Raw genomic sequence first — 25,058 nt, forward strand, 5'->3', positions numbered from 1 at the left:
CGTTTTTAACTGTGAACTCTGTTTGATTCTTTTTTACTTTGACTAAATAAAAGGATGGATAAAGAAAAATCACACCGAATTTCAAGTAAATTAGTTCAGTAGAACTTCAGAAAACTGAAAATAATTTAAATTTTGGAAAAAATTCCTCTAAAGGGCATGTTTTTAAAGGGCCATGTCTTGATAATATAAAAAAAATCGATTGAATAATCGAAATAAACTATTGTTGAATGACGGCATTATCTTCCTTACCTGGGGACTGGTGGTCGTGACGCTGGATGTACTCAGATCGATAACGGTACCACCTGGAGACGTATGAGGACCCGTGGCTTTCATCTGTACCGCTTGCGCGGTCGTGACGCACTTCACCGACAGGTTGATGGCGGAAAATCCAACGGGTATGGGTGCACCGCTGCCGGTGTCATACTGGTACATGGGCCTGGAACAGGATCGGGATTAAACCGGTCGAAAATAACATCGCCGGCCATGTGGGGCCGCGCGGGCGGGGACTGGGGGTGGTTTTCTGCCGTCGAGAATATTGATATGTACCATAAAACCGCCCTTTTTGTTTCGCGACAATGAATATATGTGGGTCAAGGGAGTTATAAGGGACCGACCGTACATGACGCTCTAAAATTAAAACGCTGTAAATACATCTGGCGACGTGATCGATGATTGTACGGTATTCCCCGAAGATTTTTTTATTTATAAGGCTAATACGAAGCCAAATTGTAGTAAAATAGTCATCATATACTACTATAGATCGATGACAACTTGGATTACATCTGCTATATTTTTGTTAGGTCTATTTTTGGCTCTAAAGTATTTTTAGATGAATACATTCGAATATTTATTCAATTTATTAATACAATTTTAGTTTTTATAAATTTTATCAATTAACAAACTGTTCTGTCAGTATCATCTCTGATTTCTTTGACTTAATTCATTAGAAATTTCTTATACTCCTTTGTTTTCTCATTATCTTTCTTTTTCTTTGCTCATAGTTTATGCCAAATTATATATATATATATATATATATATATATATATATATATATAATTAATTAAATTATATATATTATTAAATTACATATTTACAATTTAGGAATAACAAGAATATTTTTGTTAGCAGATACACTAAAATAAATATATGTACAATTATAAATATAATAATTATATATTAGGAATGTTGTAATATTGTGTATTTTCGTCAGCTTTATATTTGTAGTAGATAGTTTAATTTTATGCTATTAAATTCCAAGAAATTGTAAAAATGTTGCAGACTTGTTTTGCCACATTTGCTGTGAATTAACTATAAAATTGCAACAAAATACAAAATATACAAAGAAAAAACTTAACAACGTCACATTGCTTGATAAAAATTGGCTGTCAAATACGTTGTGATTGTTACTCAAGAACCTTCAGAGGCTGGTTTAAAACGGAAGCCACAAAAGAGTTCACAACGTCATTGATGACTTCAACAGCATCGAACATATTACTATTTTTTCCACATATTAAATATAATTTTTACATTTATTTCTTGAAAATTTTTCCTCAAAAATTGGATGAACAGAGTGAATGGTTTTGCCAAGATTATAATGGAAAACTGACCAAAATGAATGGTTGTCAAGTTTTGTTAGTTACTAAAAAAGATAAGACGAAAACTGAAAATTGATTATTGTTATCATCAGTATTTGATTATAAATTGAAAAAGAAACAAAAAAGTTCTTTTAGTATTTCAATTTAAGAGCATCAAATATATATTATCTTATATGAAAATAGTCTGGAGGAGATTTGAGTGTAATTCATCAAACTAAGTTCTTGCGGTTACAAAAATAAATAGGTTAAAATTCATTATCGGTTTTCATAGTTATTATATATGACAATAAATTATATATTTCATGTATTTGAATAAAAATAAAACAGCGATCTAGTCAGTTTCGAAATTGTATATCACAGTGCGAAAATTTAGGAAAATTTACGTTAAAATCATAAAAAATGGAATAAGCGTATGTGCAAAACGTTCTTATTTGAGACGGATTTTGACTTACTTGCACCAGAGATATGCTGTACGGCGTTTTCGAGGTCTTGTCGCCCAATTCAATACTAAAAATAACCGTGTAAAACTTTTAAAAATACATCGACAGCGTTTAGTGCAAACATAAAAGTTGACCGAATATTCTGCACTGATTGGTTCAATAAAACGGCGAAATGACCATTTTAAACACACCATTTAATATTCGTCGATGTTTCGTCATCGTACAACAGTGGTCGCAAACAATAATAATTACCAGAACATGTGGATTTCGCTGTTATAGCTTCGGTTAAAGTTGGAACGCCCTTGTTAGAAAACTCATTATAATAAAGTAGCGAAATCGATCTAATGGACACCAATGTCTTGTCTAGGTCTTGGAAATGAAGTTATTTGACAAAAACGCGATATTTCAGACTTGTCGCAGAACACATTTCTGTTATATCGATCGACGAAAAGTAATAGCGATTGTTTTACCTGGGATAAAGGGGCCCGGAAGATGATTCTTGGTCCTCTTGCTTCAACATGCTTTGGGTGTTGGCCACGGCGATCTGGTGTTGTTGGTTGGCTGCAGCCTCTTGCTGATACCTGCCGAAATCGATACGGATATCGTTACGAACACCATTCCCCCGACTGTTTACGAATTCCTTTACCTGTGCTCTGGGGAATCCTCCATGTAACCGTAAATCCCCTGTGGAGGGACTCTCGGAGGTCCCAGAGGTTGTTGGAGGCTTACACACTGACTGGAATCGTATCTGCAGCAAAACCAACAAAATTACTTCATCGAGTTTCTTTCAATATCACCTCTCGCTCATCTCACCGTTCGAATCCGTTAGTACCGGGGTCGTACGGTCTGTGACTGGCCGAATTCACTATCGACGAATCGTACGACCTGTTCACCAGGTCGTTGGAGTAGGTGACGACAGGTCTGGCGATGGTGGTCACCGCCTCGTTCATGTCCTGGTAGGTCCGTTCCCTGTGGTACATCTCCTCGGACATCGGGGAATGGTGGTACGGCGAGCGGTGAATTTGATGCTCCATGGTGTAACCCGGATGCGAGTTGGGATGCGGACTGAGATGGTGGATCTGGTGCGGTCCCCGGGAGTTCATCGCCTCCATGCTGGATATAGAGGAGGAGTTCGAGTCCTGGTTCATGTACGGTTCGTAGGCGGATCTCATGTTGGAGGTGGGCGAGCGGCAAGAACCCGGAGTGGTGACGATCTCCGTCTTGGGTATCAGCAACTCGTTCTGGGCGGGACCGGCGGAGATGCTGCAGCTGGTGCTCGTGGGTGGTATCTCGCTTTTGGGGATTTTCATGGGATCCGGTTTGACGGGGTTGGTCTTGCCGCCGCTGTAGTAGTGGTCGTACGGCTTGTCTTCGGGATTGGACGACGCCGGTAACGGCGTGGTGGGATAGGGCGACGACAGGTATCCGGGCTTGACGTCTTCGGAGACTGGAGGCGATTTCTTGCCAGTTTCGTATGAGGAGTTAGACGACGCGAAGTCGTTTTGGATATTACCTGTTAAAGCGCTTGATTATAATAAAACCTCCACTGATCAGAGCTGGAGATAATCATGCGGGATATGAATAACATAAAAAGCGTTTGATTTGTGTTTTTCTTGAACTCGAATAATATTTTTAATCAATTTTTATCACCAGGGATCTCCGGCCTGACACATAGATGGCGCTACTAGAATTGAATCCATGTTTTTTAGTTAGCCCTAAGCCTCAAAAGACGCGTGTATAAATTTGACAGCTGTCGAATCATTAGTTTGTTAATTATAGCATTTTGAGTGAAGCAACTTTTGTTATTATGAAAAAATGAATAAAAAGGAATTTCGCGTGTTGATAAAATATTGTTTTTGAAGGGAAAAATACAGTTGAAGGAAAAGCTTGGCTTGATGCCGAGTTTCCGGACACTGTTCCAGGAAAATCAATCATCAAGGATTGGTATGTTAAGTTTAGACGTGGTGAAATGAGCACCGAAGACGGTGAACGCAGCGGATACCCAAAATGCAGGTTGTTATCGACGAAAACATTAAAAAATCCATAAAATGATTTTGAATGACCGCAAATTAAAATTGAATGAAATAACAGACACTTTAAGGATATCAACTGAACGTATACATCATATCATTCACGAATATTTTGGTATGAGAAAGCTCTGCGCAGAGGGTGCCGCGGGAGCTCACTTTTAACCAATAGCAACGACGAGCGGATGATTTCGAGCAGTGTTTGAAGATGTTCAAGCGTAACAAACCCGAGTTTTTGCGTTGCTATGTGATAATGGATGAAACATGGCTCCATCATTTCACTCCGAAGTCCACTCGACAGTCATCCGAGTGGACTGCACACGATTAATGGTTATGACATCTGTATTTTGGGATGCGCATGGAATAATTTTCACTGACTACTTTGAAAAAGGAAGGACCATCAACAGCGACTATTACATAGCGTTATTAGACCGTCTGAATGACGAAATCGCCGAAAAACGGCCGTATTTGAAGAAGAAGAAAGTGCTGCTTCACCAAGACAATGCATCGTGTCACAACTCAGTGAAAACGACGGCAAAAATCCATGAACTTGGCTTGGAATTGTTTCCTCATCCACCGTATTCTCCAAATCTGGCCCCCAGCGACTATTTTCTGTTCTCAGATCTCAAAAGAATGCTCGCTGCGAAGAAATTTTCATCGAATAAAGAGGTGATCGCCGAAACAGGGGTCTATTTTGAAGTAAAGGACAAATCGTACTACAAAAATGATATCGAAAAGTTAGAGGGTCACTATAATCAGTATATCACCTTTGAAGGGAATTATGTTGAATAAAAATTATATTGAATAATAATTTTGCCAAAAAAATGTGTTTAACTGTGGTACGCCGGGGACTTTTCAATTGATATGTTAGTTTGGCCTGTTTATTATTGTAATGAAATTTTATAGAGTTATTTGTGGGCTATAAGCCTGGTATATACAGGGTTTTCTAATTAGTGCCCTCATAGTTTATGGAAGTGGCATAAAAAGATCACATACAGTTTAGAACTCGGTGACTGTTTCGCGGAGTTATAGTAAGTATCGTAGTATTTGAAAATTGACCAAGAGGCACTAGAAAAACCAAAAACTGGGGACCGAGGTTACCAAGAATAGAGAGAAGCCTAAATAATGTCAAATTTATTGTTGTTGATTGTTGATTAGACAGCTATAGTTTCAGTTATAGTTAGGATACCCTCATATTAAAACCTTTTATAATGATGAGCAAAAAACTCAACTAAAACATGAGGCAGCAGCAAAATTGAGCTAATAGTACCATGCACAACGAACCACAACATTCAGGCATCACAGATGGAATGAGATGTAGCGGCCTCCCCACCGGTACCACTTACCAAACACGCTAATGGTGGGATTTTTTAGTCTTTGATGCAAGCTGTTCTGGTACTTTTGCTCGCGGGCCGCCTGCTTATTGGCAGCGGCCACCGGACATCCCGACAAGCTTCTGTGCGAGTTCCTGTTGGAACTCACGTGGCCTCGACCGTTACAGCCCGGCGTTGGACATTTCAAAATCGTCTCGTGCATAGCCAGAACTATATCCATGCAAATAAATCAGTTTTTAGGCATTTGGCGTCGATATCGGCCGTCGTCCAAGAGATATTTGATGTTTTACACTACTGGAAAGCTTTTATCATCAGTAAGTTAATTAAAACACTATTCCAGTGTATAGAGTTACAGATGAATATAAAAGAGCAATAGATAAGTTATTCGATAGAAATATAAAAATATGTAGTTGTTGAAGAAGAGTTAAAGAAGGTATCAATCAATAACTCTCTTTGTATTATACTGCAGAGCTATCAGCTCTAATATATATAGGTTAAGGTACTCAAAGAAGTTAAATAAAACAATTATTGAGGTTAGAAGAGACAACATGTGTGAAGAATGTAACTATAAATGTGTTTATGATGAAACACTTTAACTGCTGGTATAACTGGCGATAATATTGAGATGGTAAATTAATTTCGAAGTACTCTTGTTAGAAAAGTATCTAGAATTCAATGGTTTCAGAATAGTTTGTATAAATAGACTATCTCAATCGTTTTCAATTAATACGTAAGATTAATTATGATGTTACAGTAATACAAAAAACAGTCTAAACGAAGATATCTCGCAGTCTCCATGCATATTTCAACAACAAATAACCTATTTTCGAGACAAAAACGCTTCGAACGTATGCCTCGTCGACAATCACATTTCTAAACGCGAAAAGAAAAACGTTCTCATCTCGTTCTGGATTCATATAAAGCATTCCGACGAGTCTTGAGACTGAAAAGCGACCGGGGAGGGGGTTATAGACGCGGAGACGAAACGAAAATAAAGCAAATACTCCGCGCCATCATCTCGGAGCTTCGAGGAAACTTTTCCGTACGCTTCGGATATTCATTAACTTTTATCCGTGTCTTTAAGCCTCCAGTTGTCACTATCTGCTATTTGGAGCGGAGAGTACAAAAACATCAATAACTCTTTGGGCGCACGTCGACATACACCCGACAAAATATAGGTAAAATTGAGCGTAATAAGAGGCTGTGTGTGGTACCATCGTTTCTTCGGAAGCTGGAGAAGATGAACAGAAAAATTTAAACAAAAGATAACGGGTAGAGAGATCTGACAACCGAAACCAAACCAAAGAAATAAAAAATTCGAATATGGTCCCACACATTACATATTACACTCAATTAAAAAAAAACTGATTTTTTTTGCAGGGATGTTGATGATGGTGACTGGTGGGTATGGTGGCGAAGCAGATGGGGGGCGGGGACAGGGCGACGGCTAACATTATGCTCAACAAAATAGGACAACACTACGGTGAAACTAGTTTCAATCGCTCTCTACCCAGCTGAATTATTCTATTAAAGCGAAATAAAAGAAAACAATGTGGGAGGGGAGGAGATGCGGCAAGCGTTGTGATCTGATGATATATATGATCGGGGATGATGACGGGACTTGTTGAAACTCGGACCAGAACCAGCAGTGCCAAGGTTCTAATCAGAGTTCAATTCAACGGTGTGTTTTTTAGTTCTAAGATAACGATGTTAAACTACGATTGGCACTTACTTTCTGGTGTTACTTTATCTTTTCTCGGACATCCAGAAAGACTAAACAATTCGTATTGGGTTAGTTGATATGCTACGTATATGAAGGTCAAACTATAATATTTGAGAATAGAAAGATGTAATGTAATGTCTACTTCTAAAAGGCAATTTTTACTGATTATTGAACCTAATTTCTTGTAGTCTTGTACCTTTACTGATTGGACTTTGTATTTAAACTGTCAGGGGATCTGTCATTAAAGTGTCTGTAAAGGATATACAATGAGAACTATATCGTGAAGAATGCTTGAATCTTCAATAGTAAATATGGCACTATTATCATATGTTCTCATATTTAGGAAAATTAGCTAGGTGTCACACATTGTTAAATCTGGAGAGTAACGAAAGTTGTTTTCAATTAAATACTGAATTCTGTTCTCAAAGATAACGTTATGTTATAAAGAACATGAACACAATTTTTTTGATGCCAGTTAGCTAGCTTCTTTTCAGTATATGATAGAGTGAAACGTATATAAGACTGATAAATTTATTTAATAAACAACCATTTGTTTTACATGGTTAACTAGATTTTTCTATTCTCAGCAATTGCAGTTTGATCCTTGTACTTATTCCAGTGTTATCTCTATTAGACTACTACGATTCATTAGTAAATGTGAATAATGAATGTCTATGGGGTTCTTACCTTCGATGATGAGAGTATAGGCCGGTCACGTGACCTTGTCCAGTACATCCTGGAGTCGGACATTTACTGCCTTCTATAACAACAAAACATATGTATAACGAACTATATTTTTCATAATCCATCGATTATTCATATATTAAGAAATGTTAATTTTATATCATGAAGAAGAATCGGCGTTTCATAGTTTAATAAATTATGACCAATTAAGAACATCATTGTTATAATCGCATAAAAGAAGTAATTCATATGTAAGAGCAGAGAACTATATATATTGAACTGTATATTTACTAGTTCTTATATTTTGTTAGGTAGACGTTAGAAACAAGAAATTACCTCTCATAGTTCAACAAGTTTTACATTATATTACGCAGATTTTCCTTTTTTGTATACAGTTTGTGGTTATCTAGAGTCTAATTTGGCACACAATTTTTCATTTTGTGATATAATGTGTAATATAAGTAAAAAAGTGGCAAGTCATAATTTTAGATATTATGTAAAAGTCCGTGGTATATTGGACTTTATTTACTGTTTCGTACATTTTGTTAGGTAGATATTAGGAACAGGAAGTGACCTTCCATACTTCAATAAATTATACATTATTTTACGCAGATCGTATTGCTTTTGTATAAAGTTAATAGTTATCTAGAGTTTTACGCATATGTCTAGAGACAGTGCACGAAATCGGTAAATTATTTTTAAAACTTTATAAATATTATATTTCAGTATTTGCGCTAAATTAATATAAAGAAATTGTGAGTAATAATATTAGATATTATGTTGCGTGGATGAATTTCTCAGCAGACAACTTTATTATATTAGATCTGAAATATTTTAGTAATAGTTGTATAGAATTGACATTCATCAATCAGGATTTATTATGGAGTATTCGTTGTGTTCGTTAAATTAAACGGTCCTGCGAACGAGCGGCATAAAAAACAACATCCGCAGGATTACTGCCGAGTCAGTTTGCACTTTAACGTCTAGATTTTCTTCCTCTTTAATAAAAGTTATTAGTGGCACATGTACGTCGACTTGTTTACCACGAAAATCGAGCAAAAAGTAGGCGATGCCGGACCTCGCCTCTCCCGCCGCCGCTCCTCGTCGTTTTTTTGCCTTCCATCTGCTGGCTCGTCCTCGCCGGGACTCTCCCGCTCCTTTTTCCGGACGCTTTTCGACAAATTAAAAGAGAGCGCGCAGGTTGATCTGGTGCGCGGCACCTCGTCTTGGCTCCGCCTCCCCCTCCCCATTGGTCTGGCGGGCCGGGCCGGGTGGAGACTCGGCAGAAAAATCTTTTTTTGCCAAAAAAGAAACCGCAGCCGTGAATGGTGAGCGGGGAGGTTGCGCGCAAAGTGGACGGTCGCACCTGCGGCCTAGGCAGGACGGAGCGGCGCGGCCGACGCCCGGCGTCCTCGTCGGAGAACGTCCGATGTCGGTCCGTGGGGCTGACGCGTGGCGGCTATCCTGCGGCTCGGACATCGCGAACCGTGGGAAAAAATCGACCCGGTGTCTACGTCACTATGCGGGGAAGGACTGGCCGCGATGACCAATGCGGTTCAACCAACAGGAATATGCTCTATTCCTGCTCGTATGTTCTTTTACATAATATAGACTTTTTCTAATTTTAATTCATTTTCCCAGATGGTTTTAACAACAAATTTGAGGTTAAAGATAAACATTCATTGAAAATAATACTTTGTGAAGTTACTCAACAAATTTGGTCGTTAGCTAAGGTAAAAACGGCTTTTGAACTTCAATTATTATACAGGTACATTTTAGTACTTAATTTAGTGTCCCTTCCACTTCCAGAGGCTTTTCATTCTAGCAGGAATATGCTTTATTTCTGCTTATACTTGAACTTAATGCTGAAAAAACTAATGCTCTTATGGTTATATGGTTAATTTCCAAACTCATACGTCAGCTATTCATATTTTTTAATATCTTTTTTCAATAACTGGACTAATGGCGTAGATCTAATTGAATAGTTTAGTAGTAAATTGAATTTATTAGAAAACAAGTATTTTATTAGTTTTACCAATATTTTGGGCATATCACCGATATTTATTATATTATATAAAGAATTTTTGGAGAGTTATATAATTACAGTTGATTCTAATTTATATTAAACTTAACTGCATCTTTTAATTTTAATTTAATTTATAATTTTAATTCATGGAAACACTTTCGTTAATTATTTATAAGATAGATGTTTTTAATAAATAAAACGAAGATTTAATTTGATTGATTTAATTTTAATAAGTGGAGAAAACAGTAAGCAGGAGATCAAATATTATTCAACAATTATCATAGCTTTTTGTTTATAATCTATCAAATGATATTTCCGGTTAATTTTTCTGAAATATTTTCCAGGATAAGGCATAATCTGGCCATCCCCCTCGCCCCTTGACACTTTCTGGCGCCGAAGAAATTCATCGGGCAACTGTCACGTTTCTGTCACCTGCTCAAGACGGCAACAGCTCCATCTAGTAGATATTACGGCTCAAAGCGATACAGCCGTTAAGCCGGCTTGTCAACGCCGAGAACGTGACTCGCCTGCTAACGGCCGCGTCATCCGACAGAAGGCGCGCCAGCCGCAAGACGTCGCTACAACCCTTTTTCGTTGCCTTAATCGCCTCCTAATGTGCCTCCTTGCCATGAATGTTAATTTCGTCACCGAATCCGCGCGCCCGATTTATTGCCGTTTCATTGTAATTAGGTCATTTTGCGGAATTTACAAGAAAAAATAATCGATAGACAACCAAACTTACAAAAATTTGTTATTTGATTAGCATAACATTTTAATGTTTTCCCTTTTTAGCAGCTTCTCAACTATTATATTTTAAATATGTAAATTGACTTGTCCATATTTCGATACGAACGGAATTGTCTCGATAACTCAAGGCACTACCCTCCGTTATTAGAATGTTTAAATCTTTAATTTTGCCAAAACCCCAAGAAGCCACAAATCATTTTTCGCCACGTCTGGGATGATCCGGCCGCCGATAATTCCTAATATTAACGTCGCCGAGAGAGAGGGGGTCCACAAATTTAAACCCTTACTACTAATAACGATTCCCCCTTTCTCTCCCTCCCATTTTCTCGGGTCGGAGGGAGTTGATAAAGGAATAACACTTTCCGCTGATTTTCTCCGCGATATTCGCCGTTGCTGTCGTAATGACGCCTACGTTATTAGGAAAAATTAACGTGTTGCCTAACAATTATCGAATATAGGCAATATATGTTACGGTGTATTTTCAGTTGCCTATTAAGTGGCCTAATTAATTTTAATATAGATGCTATATTAATTTTATTACGACTATGTATGGTTATATAAAGGAAAATAACTAATAATATCAAACCATTGTTTAAAAAAATTCCTAATCAGTGTATTGATTATTATTGGTTGCCTGACAATTACGGTATATATGCAATATATGTTACAATATATGTATTAGTAGTTGTATTATTTTGTATTGTATTTTAAGTTGCCTATTATTGTGATTAATTAATTTTAATATAACGTATATATATAGATTCTATAAAGAAAAATACCTAGTACTATCAAATCAATAAAATTTACATGAAATAATAATCAATCATATTGATTATTATTGGTTGTCTATATTTTAAATACTGTATGATTTTTTAAAATATGGTAGAGTATTATTTGTTATAATTTTGTGTTTAAATCTTAGGTATAGAGTAAGAAACAAATATTATTACATCTACTTGATGTTGTTTTTGTAGGTGTATTGTAAGGTATTGGGCTTGGTTCTGGTGATAATATATTTAATAAAAGCTAGTGATGCACCTAAATGTAATTCAGCTACATCCCTCTATATGTATCACAAACAATGATATGGAAATAGTTACAAATAAACTGTCAAAACCCTTACCAATGACACCAAGAAATGACGCATCAAGTTAAATTTGACGAAATCTACTCACGTAAATTAGACTTATAAAGAGACAGATTACCTGCCACTGATAATTGACTGTCGAATAATTTCTTACGCTAAAACAGCGAGATATTTGGATATTACATTGAATGACAAGCTAAAGAGGAAATATCATGTCCAAATAAATGAGCACAACTTTATATTAGATTGTACAATACAACTAATAATATGATACTATGAACTTGATTGTTGATACTATAAACATATTGACCGATTTTATGTACCCTGATATATATATGTTGAGAATTTGAGCATTTTGGACATTTGGGATTAGTGATATAGTAGATAAAGGTGACATCTACAGCTGGAGTAATAAAACGAAATGACCAATTTGTAGGAAATACATCAATACTAAAATTCGGTTTTTTTGAATTAATATCTTGCAAATCCTACTGTATGGGGACTTGGGCATTGTTACAGTGCGCACCTGTAAAATTGTGGTTTCAAAATACTATGCTGTGCATCCTTCTGAATCACAATTCAAGGTACAGTTGAGGAACTAACCCGGAGACGCAGATTACAACGATTGTTCAAATGTAGAATTTCTCACAGATTTTTGTGAGAGAATAGACCAATTGGATGGAAAAAGTAGATTGTCACAATCAGTAGCATAAAGAATGCTCAAAGCACTACCATATTGAAGAAGAAGTTTTTCCTAAGCGCAGAGTGAAAGAAGGCATTCACCATATCGAGATAACTAACAAGATTATCTGAATATTACTTATGAAATAAAATCGAAATTTGTGACTTACCTCTACCTATACTGTTCGGAGACAAACTGGCTGTCGCGGTGGTGATTGTTATTTTCGAAGGTTCCGCACCCACCGAGGTAACACTGACCACGCCATCCCTGGACACCTCCTGGAAGGCATTGGTGGCTCGTGACCTCATACTGGCAGGCTGTAGGATCGTATACTGTTTGTTGCTGGCTTCCGGCGACTTTACGGCGGCCGAATCCGAGGCCGCTTCGACGGGCTTCAATATATTCTTCGGCTTATCCTCGACGACCTGCGACTGGTCCATGCCGGGGTAACCCACGAAGGTCGCTTCAGCTGGATAGGGGCCTGGAACATGACGATCACGTTAACCTGGGCAGCGATCTAGTCTGAAACGATCTCACCTAAATTGGTTAAGGTTTTATTGCTCGGCTGGGGCGGCCTGAAGGCGGAGTTCGTGGAGAACGGCGACGACAGCGCGCTGCTGCCGGACGAGTGCCTCGTGAAGGCCGAGAAGCTCTGCGCCTCTGAGAACCGGTCGTCATCCTTTTTCCGGTCTCTGTAGCCGTCGGAGGTGTTGGATCGGTCGCTGGACTCGTTCTTCTCTGAGGCGGCTTCGGACATGTCGATCTCTAGCTCGTTAGAGGAGTCGTCGACCAGTTCGTTGAAATCGGGAGGTCGATAGTCACTTTTGCTTCTCTCCTCGCAGACTTCCTGCTTTATCCTGACCACCTTGCTCTTAAAATTATCGGATTTGTCGTCCTCTCGTAGCGTTATCACGTCTTTGAGCGAGCACGCGTTATCTGTGCTGGAATTGGATGCACTGGAAGGGGACATCTTGATGTTCGCCTTCTTCTCGTCGAAGAGGTTCTCGAACGCGGGTGACTCCTCATTCTGGTTATTGTAGGTCGATCCCCTGGGACCTGGCCAACTTCCCAGGTTCTTGAGGGCAGCCTCCGTCTCCCGGATCAACGTCTCGTCGGGCACGTTCTCGTCGCTGCCGCTCGAGCTGGATGACAGCTTCTGGTTCTTCTTCACGGGACTACCGACCGAACTGGGAGGCAGCACGCGTTTTTTCTGCGGCAATATCAACGATTTGGGACTGGCGCAGGTATCTTCGGTCGATTTCCTCCGTCGTTTTTCTTCCAACGACTCTAGTTTCGTGAAGCTCTTGGCTATTGTTGCCATGCTATGGGGATTCGTTTCGGTTTTTCTTTTTTTTAGTTGCGAAAAACTGAACGGTCGAGCAGATCTGAAAGAAATACCAGATCTAATGAAGATAAATCGTATAAATCAACATCAATATATAGATAGGATAGGAGTTAATATGGTTAATTTATAAATTAATAAATTTTTTACAATGAATGCCTTGCATTTGCAATAAAATATACAGGGTGTCTATTGGAAAAACTTATATTAAATGATATAAATGAACTTCAATATATAGATAGGATAGGAGTTAATATGGTTAATTTATAAATTAATAAATGTTTTACAATGAATGAATTGAATTTGTACTAAAATATACAGGGTGTCTATTGGAAAAACTTGTATTAAATGATATAAATGAACTTCAATATATAGATAGGATAGGAGTTAATATGGTTAATTTATAAATTAATAAATTTTTTACAATGAATGAATTGAATTTGTACTAAAATATACAGGGTGTCTATTGGAAAAACTTATATTAAATGATATAAATGAACTTCAATATATAGATAGGATAGGAGTTAATATGGTTAATTTATAAATTAATAAATTTTTTACAATGAATGAATTGAATTTGTACTAAAATATACAGGGTGTCTATTGGAAAAACTTATATTAAATGATATAAATGAACTTCAATATATAGATAGGATAGGAGTTAATATAGTTAATTTATAAATTAATAAATGTTTTACAATGAATGAATTGAATTTGCAATAAAATATACAGGGTGTCTATTGGAAAAACTTATATTAAATGATATAAATGAACTTCAATATATAGATAGGATAGGAGTTAATATGGTTAATTTATAAATTAATAAATTTTTTACAATGAATGCTTGAATTTGCAATAAAATATACAGGGTGTCTATTGGAAAAACTTATATTAAATGATATAAATGAACTTCAATATATAGATAGGATAGGAGTTAATATGGTTAATTTATATATTAATAAATTTTTTACAATGAATGCTTGAATTTTCAATAAAATATACAGGGTGTCTATTGGAAAAACTTATATTAAATAATATAAATGAACTTCAATATATAGATAGGATAACTCATACGAGATAGGATCTAATAGGGTTAAAGATTTTTTTACAAAGTATCCTTAGATTTCCAAAAAACTACAGGGTGTCCATTGGAAATATTAATTCTACTATTGCGATTGAAGTATATTCTTAACGTGGTGCTTCGCATGTTTAGGCTCTTAAGTTTAGTAGTCAAACTTAAGTTTACAATGTTTGATTAATAATGTATGTAATATAATATTTTCCTAGTCATTGTAGACTAAGTAACATAATTTTTCACATAGAAGGTTATGTAAATGTAAATCTGCATTATCAGAGATCATTTATACAAAGTTATTCTAATAAAACTAAAATCTACTGAAATTATGACTAGTTATACCATACTTTATTTATAACTTTTTGAAGCTTGATTTCTCTCACTGGAGGTACTCCACAAAGAGGTATTATCAAAAGTACACTATTAAAACCCTTTCCTAGTATCGATTTTGTCACGTCAAAGCCAATCCCCGTAGTTTTCACTATGTCGCTCGTCTGTTATCCAGGAATTTAATAATGACCCAAGCCTGATTGCCAACTTATCAGGTGTTGTCTATCCAGCCATTAGGACGGTGCCCTGTGGATTTGTCGAGAGATAATTTTAGGGCGTAAGGGTCTCGGCCTTTCTCACAGGTATTCGGGCCTATCTCTGACTGGGTGTTGTAGCGAGTTATTCCGTTACTTTTTTAAAACGATTAGAGCGTCGGAACGGTGATTTATCCCCTTTAACGGATAACAATATCGGTCATGGCATTGCATCTGTGCAGTGAGCGGTCTCTCTTTAAGGGTTCGTCCGGAAAAATGCTACCCTTGCCCTACTGCATGCGGGGAGTAGCGCTTATAGGGAGATCCGAACGTTGAGGGGTGGAAAAGCGAGGGTTGGCAATGGGGAACAAATTCTTTTCAGGTGATCTCCTTGATACTCATCGCTATTATATACTTTGGATTATTCCTACTGTAATATATATATATATATATATATATATATATATATATATATATATATATATATATATATATATGTATGTGTATAGCATAGTAGTTTTGATCTTCGACAAGTAAAATATTACTCCTTAATTAAATTAATATGTAATATATAATTTAATATGTCTTATATAACAATCCAATAAACACTAATAATATTTTTGATATTTTGTCTGATAGATAGATATTAAATTTCGAGAGATTTGTGCCAATAATAATGATAAATCCTGATAATAAAAACTAATTGTAAACTTTGTTTTTTTTATTGTATAAGCCAAATATTGTTTTCTATTGGCATATATTTACTTTGTAAAAATAAATTTATCTTTTTCTCTACCACGACTAGATGTAATGGTGCCTAGACTTGATTAGAGGCCAAACAAAAGATAAGCTTTATGAAGAGAACATTTAAAACAAAATGACTATCATATTTTGTGAAATTATGAAATCATTAAAAATCACCTTATGTAAATAATTTACTTTATCATCATTATTTAAAACAATAGAGATTAATTTTTTTTGTAAACATTTTAATTGTGTTGTAAGTGGTATCACCCGCATGATCTATGTTTAGAATCCAATTCTTAGCAAATATAGATATTATAGTGAGAAAAAGAAAGAATTAAATATTAGGAACTAATGTAATTCTATGATTTATACCTCACAGGAGGAAATCTCTTGACAACAGAAACAAAACGAAGAAAAGTCAACGGTGTATTTTTTACACAGTTACAGTAATAACACGAAATTATACTTGATGATTTTTTTTTGTTGAACTAAAACGGGGAATATTTCTGGGGCCTTCTCGGTCACGAATATCGTCACGGGAACCGTAAAAAGCGACGGGTTCTGATTTGGGAAGGACACGCAGACCCAGGTCTCGCTATCGCCGTTACTATATCGGCCCGGGGGTAATTTCTTAACGATTAAGATTGCATCGCGCCATTATTAAAACACAACTAAATCGAATCAAGCCGTAAAAACTCGCGAGAGGGAAATTTCGACGGCTATCGTTACGTGAAATCGTGTTGTTTAAATCGTTTTCTCGTTAAATATCGCTAGAGAATTAAACGGTTTCCTCATCTAGATCGTTTATTTTTTATTTACAGAAATGTAATTACGAGAAATGTTTTTTTTATTTCAAAATAGTCCAGATTCATTTTTAATAGAATTGCATGATAGTGTCGATTTGGTTTTATAACGGTATCCGCATCTAAATATTAAATTTGCTTTCGAATCTAAACCAAACTTGTATTTTATGACGCCTAGTACCACAATGATATGATATTCCTTCAGTCTTCTTTCTACTAGTTTAGACTAAGATAATTTAGTTGAATATATTAAGATTGTTGTTGTAATATCTTACGCCGTTCAATATATTTAATTATAAAAAAGTTGAATGAATTTCTCTAAAAATACATAAAAGCAAAAAGTATATATGTTAGAATGGTTAGAATATATTACATACTATAGTATAGGCATTCTCCATGTGATAAGTAATTATTTTCGTTAAAATCCAAGTCATAATTTAAAGTTTTTTTGTGTTTTTTATATAAGGTAAAATTAATCATCATATTCATATAAATCATCAATAACAATGACGATATTTTGGCATATTCACCTCTTGCTTCTTGCTGTTATACGAGCTGACTTGAACAGAAACACTTTCAAGGACTGAATCAAACTAAGAATCATCACTAGTAATAGTTTTGATGTTGTGTCTGTTACACAAATATTAAATGTCAAAAATTTGTGGCAAAATACATATCGATAATCAAAACTAATTCTATAAATTGTTTTTTTAAGAGCGATATATTTCTAATCTGAAAAAACTCATATAGAATAAGTGTAAAGCCGAATATAGTTTTTAATTTGGGATATATTTACTTTTTGAAAATTAATTTCTCTCATATGTCTAACACGACTGGATGCAATTGGTGCTTAGTTTTGATTATTGACCAAACAAAAGAAAACAAATCTGATAAAATGCTGGCTAAATAGTATCCATAATGACTGAAATTGTAAAAGTTATAACATTATACTTTTCATGCTAACTTATAATAACAAAATGACAATCATACTCGATAAAATTATGGTATCTAATAATGAGAGGTAGAACAAAAGGAAGCAAGACCTAAAAAAAGAATATATATATATATATATATATATATATATATATATATATATATATATATATATATATATATATAATGGTTAATCTCAGAGTTTGCTAATCTTTAGAGACTACTTTCGATCGAGGGTTGTTTGAATCTTCTAAACCGAAGTGTCTGGTAGCGCCACCCAGTGCCTTCCCGGGATTAAACAGTTTATCCTGTCGGATAGTCCTTACTTTAGCTATCTGTATTTAACAGAAGCCGGGGGATTTTCGAAAGTTGGTCGGCAGTCAGTCTAGGACTAGGGGAGAGAGTTCGCGCTCGCGGTCAGCAGTCTAATACGTTTTAAATTTTCCAATCTTATCGAAGCTCTTGGAGGTCGGAAGGGATCCCGAAGGACCCACTATCTTCCCCTCGCCAGATTCTAGACCAAAGTTCGGATTTCCTTTTAAATCGTCCACGTATGTTATCTGATTTAATTACCTTTACTCTAATACTTATTGCTATAGAATTTCTTCTGTGACACGTTGTTTAAATTACAAATTTTTTAATAACTTTCTTATGAATAACACCAAGTTCAATGAAGAGTAAGACCATCCCTTTCACCGTCGAAAAAATGCGCTATTAAACCCGCCAGGATACCGTGGAGATATCACGTCCCAGGGCTCATTTATGTTTGCGTGTGTCGCCTTTGGAAACAAATTACCTTCGTCGATGGAGTGTCGACAATTTGACAACATAATTTTTGATGTTTTGTCAATAAAAATAATCGTTGAGATATCATAAAAAATCCCTGTTTTATCACATAGCGTGACGGTGAGCAAAATCCCCATAAAACACCCCCCACTTTCATGGTGGATATATTTTTATCTAGAAAATCACGGTCGAGTTATACGCATAGATAATTTCAAATAAACAATTATTTATATAAAGAGAAAATCATCAATATTATATGTATTTATTTAATTTATCATATATGTTATTAACTTTTTATTATATCTTTGTGTTATTATCTTTATTTCACTAATTATCCCATTTAACTTTATTTGTAAATTTATTTTATTATTTTACTGAAAAATATAATTATTATTTCGTTAAATATATTAATTGCTATTACTCAATTGTTATTATTTTGTTGTTGAATAAATAGTTTTTTTAATTTTATTTGTTAAGTTCAATATGCAATGCTTTCTTAATTTTTATTTCAGTTTAATACATATTATTTTATATATAATAAACATTTCATACCAATATTTGCTTATTATTTTTACTTATTTTTACTTTTTAGTTTAATATTTTTATAATTTTATTTAACAAGTTCTATTGTCTAGTTTTTTTGTTTCTTTAATAAACTCACATTTTATTCTAGTATTTTATAAAAATTGGTAACAAAATATTTAAAAAACTTTTATTCCATAAATTTTTTGTTTTATTATATGGTAGCTAATATTGTTTCAATACAAGTTCTTTTGAAAAAAAAATGATTTAAATATATGCTATAGTTGTCTATTTCAACAAATTTATTATATGTCTTCTACTAATAATTTTTTAATAAGTTCGTAATAAGGTATTAAATAACACTTTGTAAAAATCTATTATATTGTTATTGTTCGATTCAATTTTGCTTTGTTATTTTTTTGTTAGTTTTATTTTATGATAACATATTCCGTCAATGCAAACTCTTGTTAAAAAAATGATTTCGATATCAGCTACTGTTATCTATTTATCCAACAAATTTTTATTATAAATTATTTAAAGGAACTTTTTAGGAACCTTTAATATATAGTTATTCTTACGCTCTTTTTAGTTTCATTATTTTTGTTAGTTTTATTTCATAATAATTTATAGACTGTTAATACAAAATCTTTAAAAAAATTGATATCAATATATGTTACTATTGTCCATTTTTTAATATTAAGTGTTTAATTTAACATAGAGGAATCTATATTATTTAAAATGATATGACTTTGTTAAAATTGTCCAATATAAACATATAATTTTTTCTATACCTGGTAGAATTTAGAGCTTCAATCATTTCATTCACTTATAAACGTAATTAGTCCAGTTTTACAGTCGAATCACACGTTTCCATCCATAATGTTCCGTTGGCTGAGCGCAGGGCATAAACAATACGAACAACAACAAACAACAAAAACAACAACAATGTGCACAAGTGGGGACGTCGGGACGTACTTGATGGTCGACGACGCACGGAGAAGACGCGTCGCGGGCGTTTCGACGCTGCGTGACGGCACGATGCGACGCGGCAGGAGGATGGAGCAGGACTGACAGAGACTGGCCGGCCTGAAGTCCTGTCCGACGGTCTAGAGGAGAGATTTTAAAAGCGCGCGCAAGATGCAGCCCTCTCTTACATGCTGCTTACCGCCCTAGACTACTTCTGCCCACCCTTATGTATAGGGTACGGTCAGATAACTACGAGGCAGGGTTTCTACTATATGTTTTAAAATCAGGTAAGTAGTTTATTTTTTTTATCAATAAGTATCAGAAAATAGTAAACAAATACTAAATCCATGGAATATCTACGGTTTTAATACTTTAAATGTTTAATATATAGATGATGTTTAAAAATACTACCTAAATAAAAGATAATAATGATTGAAATGCTGTTATTATTGAGCAATATTTAGTTGCAATAGAGATAATATATTTTTTATGTATATAGTGCACGTTTATTAAATAAAAACCTTGTTATTTCCTTGTCATATGTTCATTACTATAAAAAATATAAAAGCTGTTGCATTTTTAATATAATAAAATCGAAATTTCAAAAGGAATTGGTCAATAATAGCCAGTTAAAGTTATACAATAGTATTATGTGTATAAAATTAAAATGATGAAACATATTTTTCTTAAATTTCTTTCCCTAACAATTTTTCTGAAGTTTCCTAATTAAGCTGTAAGATATATAAAATTATTTATACTTTAGAAGCAAGCAATATCTATTATTTTATCAATTAATAATAGAGAAAAATGATGGAACTGTTATATCAAATCGAAATTTAGTTCCAAAAGTATCCAGCATAATTTTTATGTGTATGATACACGTTTATTAAATTAATAGTATTGTGTTTATTAGAATGAGAAGTTAGTGATATTATTGATTTTTGATATAGGATCTTGCAAAACTTGGCATACATTCTAATTAGACATCTTTTACGTACTTACTATAGAAGAGGGTTGTTTTTATTTTTAACCATATGTTATTAATACATTTACAATATTATATATCTGCGTTTATTGCCACACGCACTGGTTTACTGGGTTTTATTTTAATGTTTTCTGTTTTGATTTTCATAAAGTCTGTTTTTATATTCCTTTTACTGTTGCTTGTGGTTGGAGACATAATAGAAAGAAGTGCTGGAACTATTATTTTAACTCAAATTCAGCTTCAATAAATCTAGCATAATTTTAGTGTGTATGATGTACTTTTATTTAATAGTTTTCAAAGAGTTGTAGCACTTTTTTGGATCCTATATCCAATTCGTGAATAATAAAAACCTTTGTGAATTATAAAAAGTTATATAAAAATTATAAAAAAACTTTTGAATATTTCTATTTAAATTACTTATTAACTACATGCTGAAATCTTTGCTATACTTAACAATGAAATTTTATTAAATCTGTTAAATTATTATAAATTATCTGCGTATATATTTAATTTTAAAGGAAATTTTTATTCACAATTTTTATTCTACCTCGAAAAATTCCTTTTTTTCCTACCATGCCGAAGTATTTTGCAGGATATAAAATTTTTCTCTTGCAAAAAATAGTTTCGGTATTTAACGTCGGGAATACCTTCCGTCTAACTTCAATGCCGGGGCATAGTTGGGCCAGAAGTATTCAAAAAATATTTTATTAGAATTAAAATTCGAACGAAAAAACTTTATCGGCGATGTGTTCGGGGAAAGAGCTCGGGGGTTGAGTGTGAGCGTGGAGAGATGGCGCTGCCGGTTCGTGGCTGGAAGAAAATATCTTGCACGTTCGCCAGGAAAAAGGTCACACGGGTTTTACGTCGGGCATTAGAATCGTTGGTTTAGTTTTAAATCGCTAGCGTAATTCTTAAGTAATTAGTAGTAGTCTTTTAATGTAATATTTTATTACGTATTTAATATGTCCTGATTTGATATATCAAAGGAAGTAAAACATTAATGTTTTTGAAGTAAGCTGACAAGTGATAAAGTTGTTTAAGTACCTTGAAAGTAGGCGTAAAATTGTCCTCTGCAATAAGCGTGGCTCCAAATGACGTCATTTGGAAACTATTGTTTTATTTTTGAATGTTGGCCAAGAAGTGGCAAGAATCATTTCGCATTCCGAAAAATAATGAGCGTAATGGATCTAGTAGTAGACTAATTGTGGCAACCTGACTTTTCCACCGGTTCAATGTAACCCAGTAGATCCATCGCTGTGTTTTAGTGCTTTAGAATATTGATAAAATTTGTCCTTTCCCTAATTGTAACTGATTTGTAGGCCTCACGATCCTACATTATGTTGAATGGTGAATGTGCCCGAACTCGTTGGATTCTACCTCTACTCACTTTATTTACAGTTTCTTTCAAACGCAATTGTCACTTATGAATACGACTATTATTATTTTCTGTCTCTCGTTGGCCATCAGAGTGGCTAGTGTGTGAGGTAGTTCCTCGCACATTTGATTGACTTCGACAACCTCAGTCAGATGGTCTTGTCTTTGCCAATGTTAATATATAAAGCAAAGAAAGTTCTCGCACAACTAATTTGTGGCTAAATAATTACAGTCACTATACTTCCACTCTGCTCTTAGTAAATGTTTACACGCCCGCAATTAGAATACGATTCGAAATTATTATTGATACATAGTTATATCATATTTGACATGTACGTCATTATTTTTACATGACGAATAGATGTACATATCAAAAAAATACCTACATTTGTATAAGAAATATAAATCGTGATAAAGTATTTAACGGTCAGTGCTGAGAAATCATCTTCAATCTTTAATTATATATTCTCATCGCGAGTTAATAATATTGGCCGGTAGTTTTAATCACTATTAAACATATTTAGTCACAAAATAAATTTCCCAACGCACCTAAACTTATCTTACAACCAACAATGACAGTATTGACGACAGTGACAATGATACTTTATATGGCGAAACAAAATTGTTGCTTTTACTGTTTTATTTGTAATTATTCCATATTTTTTCACCATGCAAACCTTCTCTGGACTTTCATAAACATTTAAAAACCAAAATTAGTTAAATCGGTTTAGTCGTTTTGGAGTTTTAAACATACTAGCGAATAAGAATTAATTTCTTATATATAAATCTATAAAAAATGTCTCAATTTATGTTATATACCATTGGATACTTATTGGATGTTAAAATTTTGATATTCAGTCTAATTTTTATTGTGTTATTTTGTTTAAGTGCAAACAATATACTTTTTTTCAAAGTATATGTATATGAACCACGTTAAATGCTTTAATATGAATTAAGTTACTCATTGTTATGTATGATGCATGATGTTAACACTTAACGGTTATGGTGTAATATTTAACGAATGGAGATCTATAATATTTATTTACGTAAGTTTGGTGTGGTGCAACAACTATTCGGAAGATGTTACACCGAAAATTTCGTGTCCTACAGAGAGGCCGATATCGATTTTACTTAGGAAACGAGGTAAACACCATCGATTTCGCGAAATTCGAGTCGGGACCCCATAAAAAGTTCCGTTTAATTTCAAACTGGCGCTAACTTAGTCCGAAACTTCGCCGACACAAATTACACTTACGTCTTTTGTACTTTCTCTTTCTGACTTGGGCGAACTAGTTAGCCGGGAAGTTGGTGGGGTAGGTCGAATCCCGGCCGCCGCGGCGAACTCCTTGCCTCGCGCCGAATTAGCCTCTGGACTCCCGTTTTTTCCTCCTTCCTCTTCTTCTTTATTCAGGGCCGCGAGGGGGCGCCACCCGTACGAAAATCAGACGGGCGCGCTAGAGGTAGAGGCGGAGGAGGGAGGCGATTAGACGACGACGTTTGTCACGGTACAAAAAAAATCGAGGGACGAAGTTTTACTGGGTCACCGTTGTTGAGGCTTAACTTTCATTTGTTTTTTTTGTCGTCAGATATTACAGGATTACCTTTTTTTTGTGAAGTTGCACGGTCTACTTCGATGCCAAATATTTGGAGTACACTTCGATTGAGCGGTTCTAACGTTAAAAGGTTGTCATAAAAGTTGAGAACTAGATGAAAACGTGAGTAAAGTTCACACAGCTAAAAGCGTGGTGAAGGAAGAGCCCTTTCGAAAGAATTTTGAACATCTCATTTCTCCTGGAACTCCTGCCTGTGGGTTGTATGTTAAAGTTGATTTAGCAGATTTGTCTTTTTTTAAATTATTTCATTATATGGACCCCAATAATTAATAATCAGTTGTTGTTGCGTTTCTACAGTGTTGGTTTTTTGTTTATTATGGACCTTATAAATAAGTTTTAAAGGATTTTTTTAATTTCTGTTTTATTGTGAAAAATCGGTAAAATGTATTTTATTCAAATTATTGTTTATCGATAGCCGCTACTTTTTTCCATATTTAAGGCAATTTACGATATCCATCTCGAAAGAACGTATTTTTTTAAGGCTATTCATGAATCAACTCATTTTTGATATTTTTTACATGAACTGAACCGTTGATCAGATATGTCACGACTTCTATATTGCGACGGGATAGTGACCCCAATTGATGGTTTCATTGGGTTTTATTAGTTCACAGTACACCACGCCAACCTAATTTAAATAAATACGGAGCATTAACTTGAAGCCATGGTTATTCGGTTTCCCCATTGATATTGATATGCATAAAACAAAGATTTTGGATCATTTCCATCTTCTTCCAGGGTTTGGAAATTCTTCCTTGTCTTACTTCCAAGAATTCTCCATATTCTTCTTGTGTATTACACGGATTATTATCCATCTCCAACATCGTTGATTGGCGGATTTTTTGGAACAGGAATGGGACAATATCCCATTGGAAACTATTCACGAACCTATTTTGCAAAGAACTACAGCTATTTTAAAAGCAACTGCTAGCTAAACACATTGTTAATAAGCGATTTATAAGAGATAGAAATTGTGTATAAAGCAGGTGTTTATATTACTTTGTCCATCCCCTGTATGTCGTTCTTCGAGAATATATACTTTA

At 34.7% G+C, this 25,058-nt stretch overlaps 1 protein-coding gene across 1 annotated transcript in view; it reads right to left on the bottom strand.

Moving 5' to 3' along the window:
• LOC143199898 (uncharacterized) overlaps positions 1-25,058 on the bottom strand; it is a 212,034-nt gene that overhangs the window by 9,293 nt on the left and 177,683 nt on the right. Inside the window, exons 7-14 of the mRNA XM_076410019.1 lie at positions 12,883-13,730; positions 12,515-12,826; positions 7,807-7,879; positions 7,129-7,169; positions 2,849-3,548; positions 2,682-2,783; positions 2,506-2,616; positions 250-436 (exon numbers count right to left, since the gene is read on the bottom strand). Of these exons, the coding sequence (XP_076266134.1) occupies positions 250-436; positions 2,506-2,616; positions 2,682-2,783; positions 2,849-3,548; positions 7,129-7,169; positions 7,807-7,879; positions 12,515-12,826; positions 12,883-13,730 (2,374 nt within the window). The remainder of the gene's footprint in view (positions 1-249; positions 437-2,505; positions 2,617-2,681; positions 2,784-2,848; positions 3,549-7,128; positions 7,170-7,806; positions 7,880-12,514; positions 12,827-12,882; positions 13,731-25,058) is intronic.

This window comes from Rhynchophorus ferrugineus, unplaced genomic scaffold (genome assembly GCF_030347505.1).
Source record: "Rhynchophorus ferrugineus isolate W39M unplaced genomic scaffold, kcgeb_rfMv2 rfM7, whole genome shotgun sequence".
In the NCBI taxonomy this organism is placed as follows: Eukaryota; Metazoa; Arthropoda; class Insecta; order Coleoptera; family Curculionidae; genus Rhynchophorus; species Rhynchophorus ferrugineus.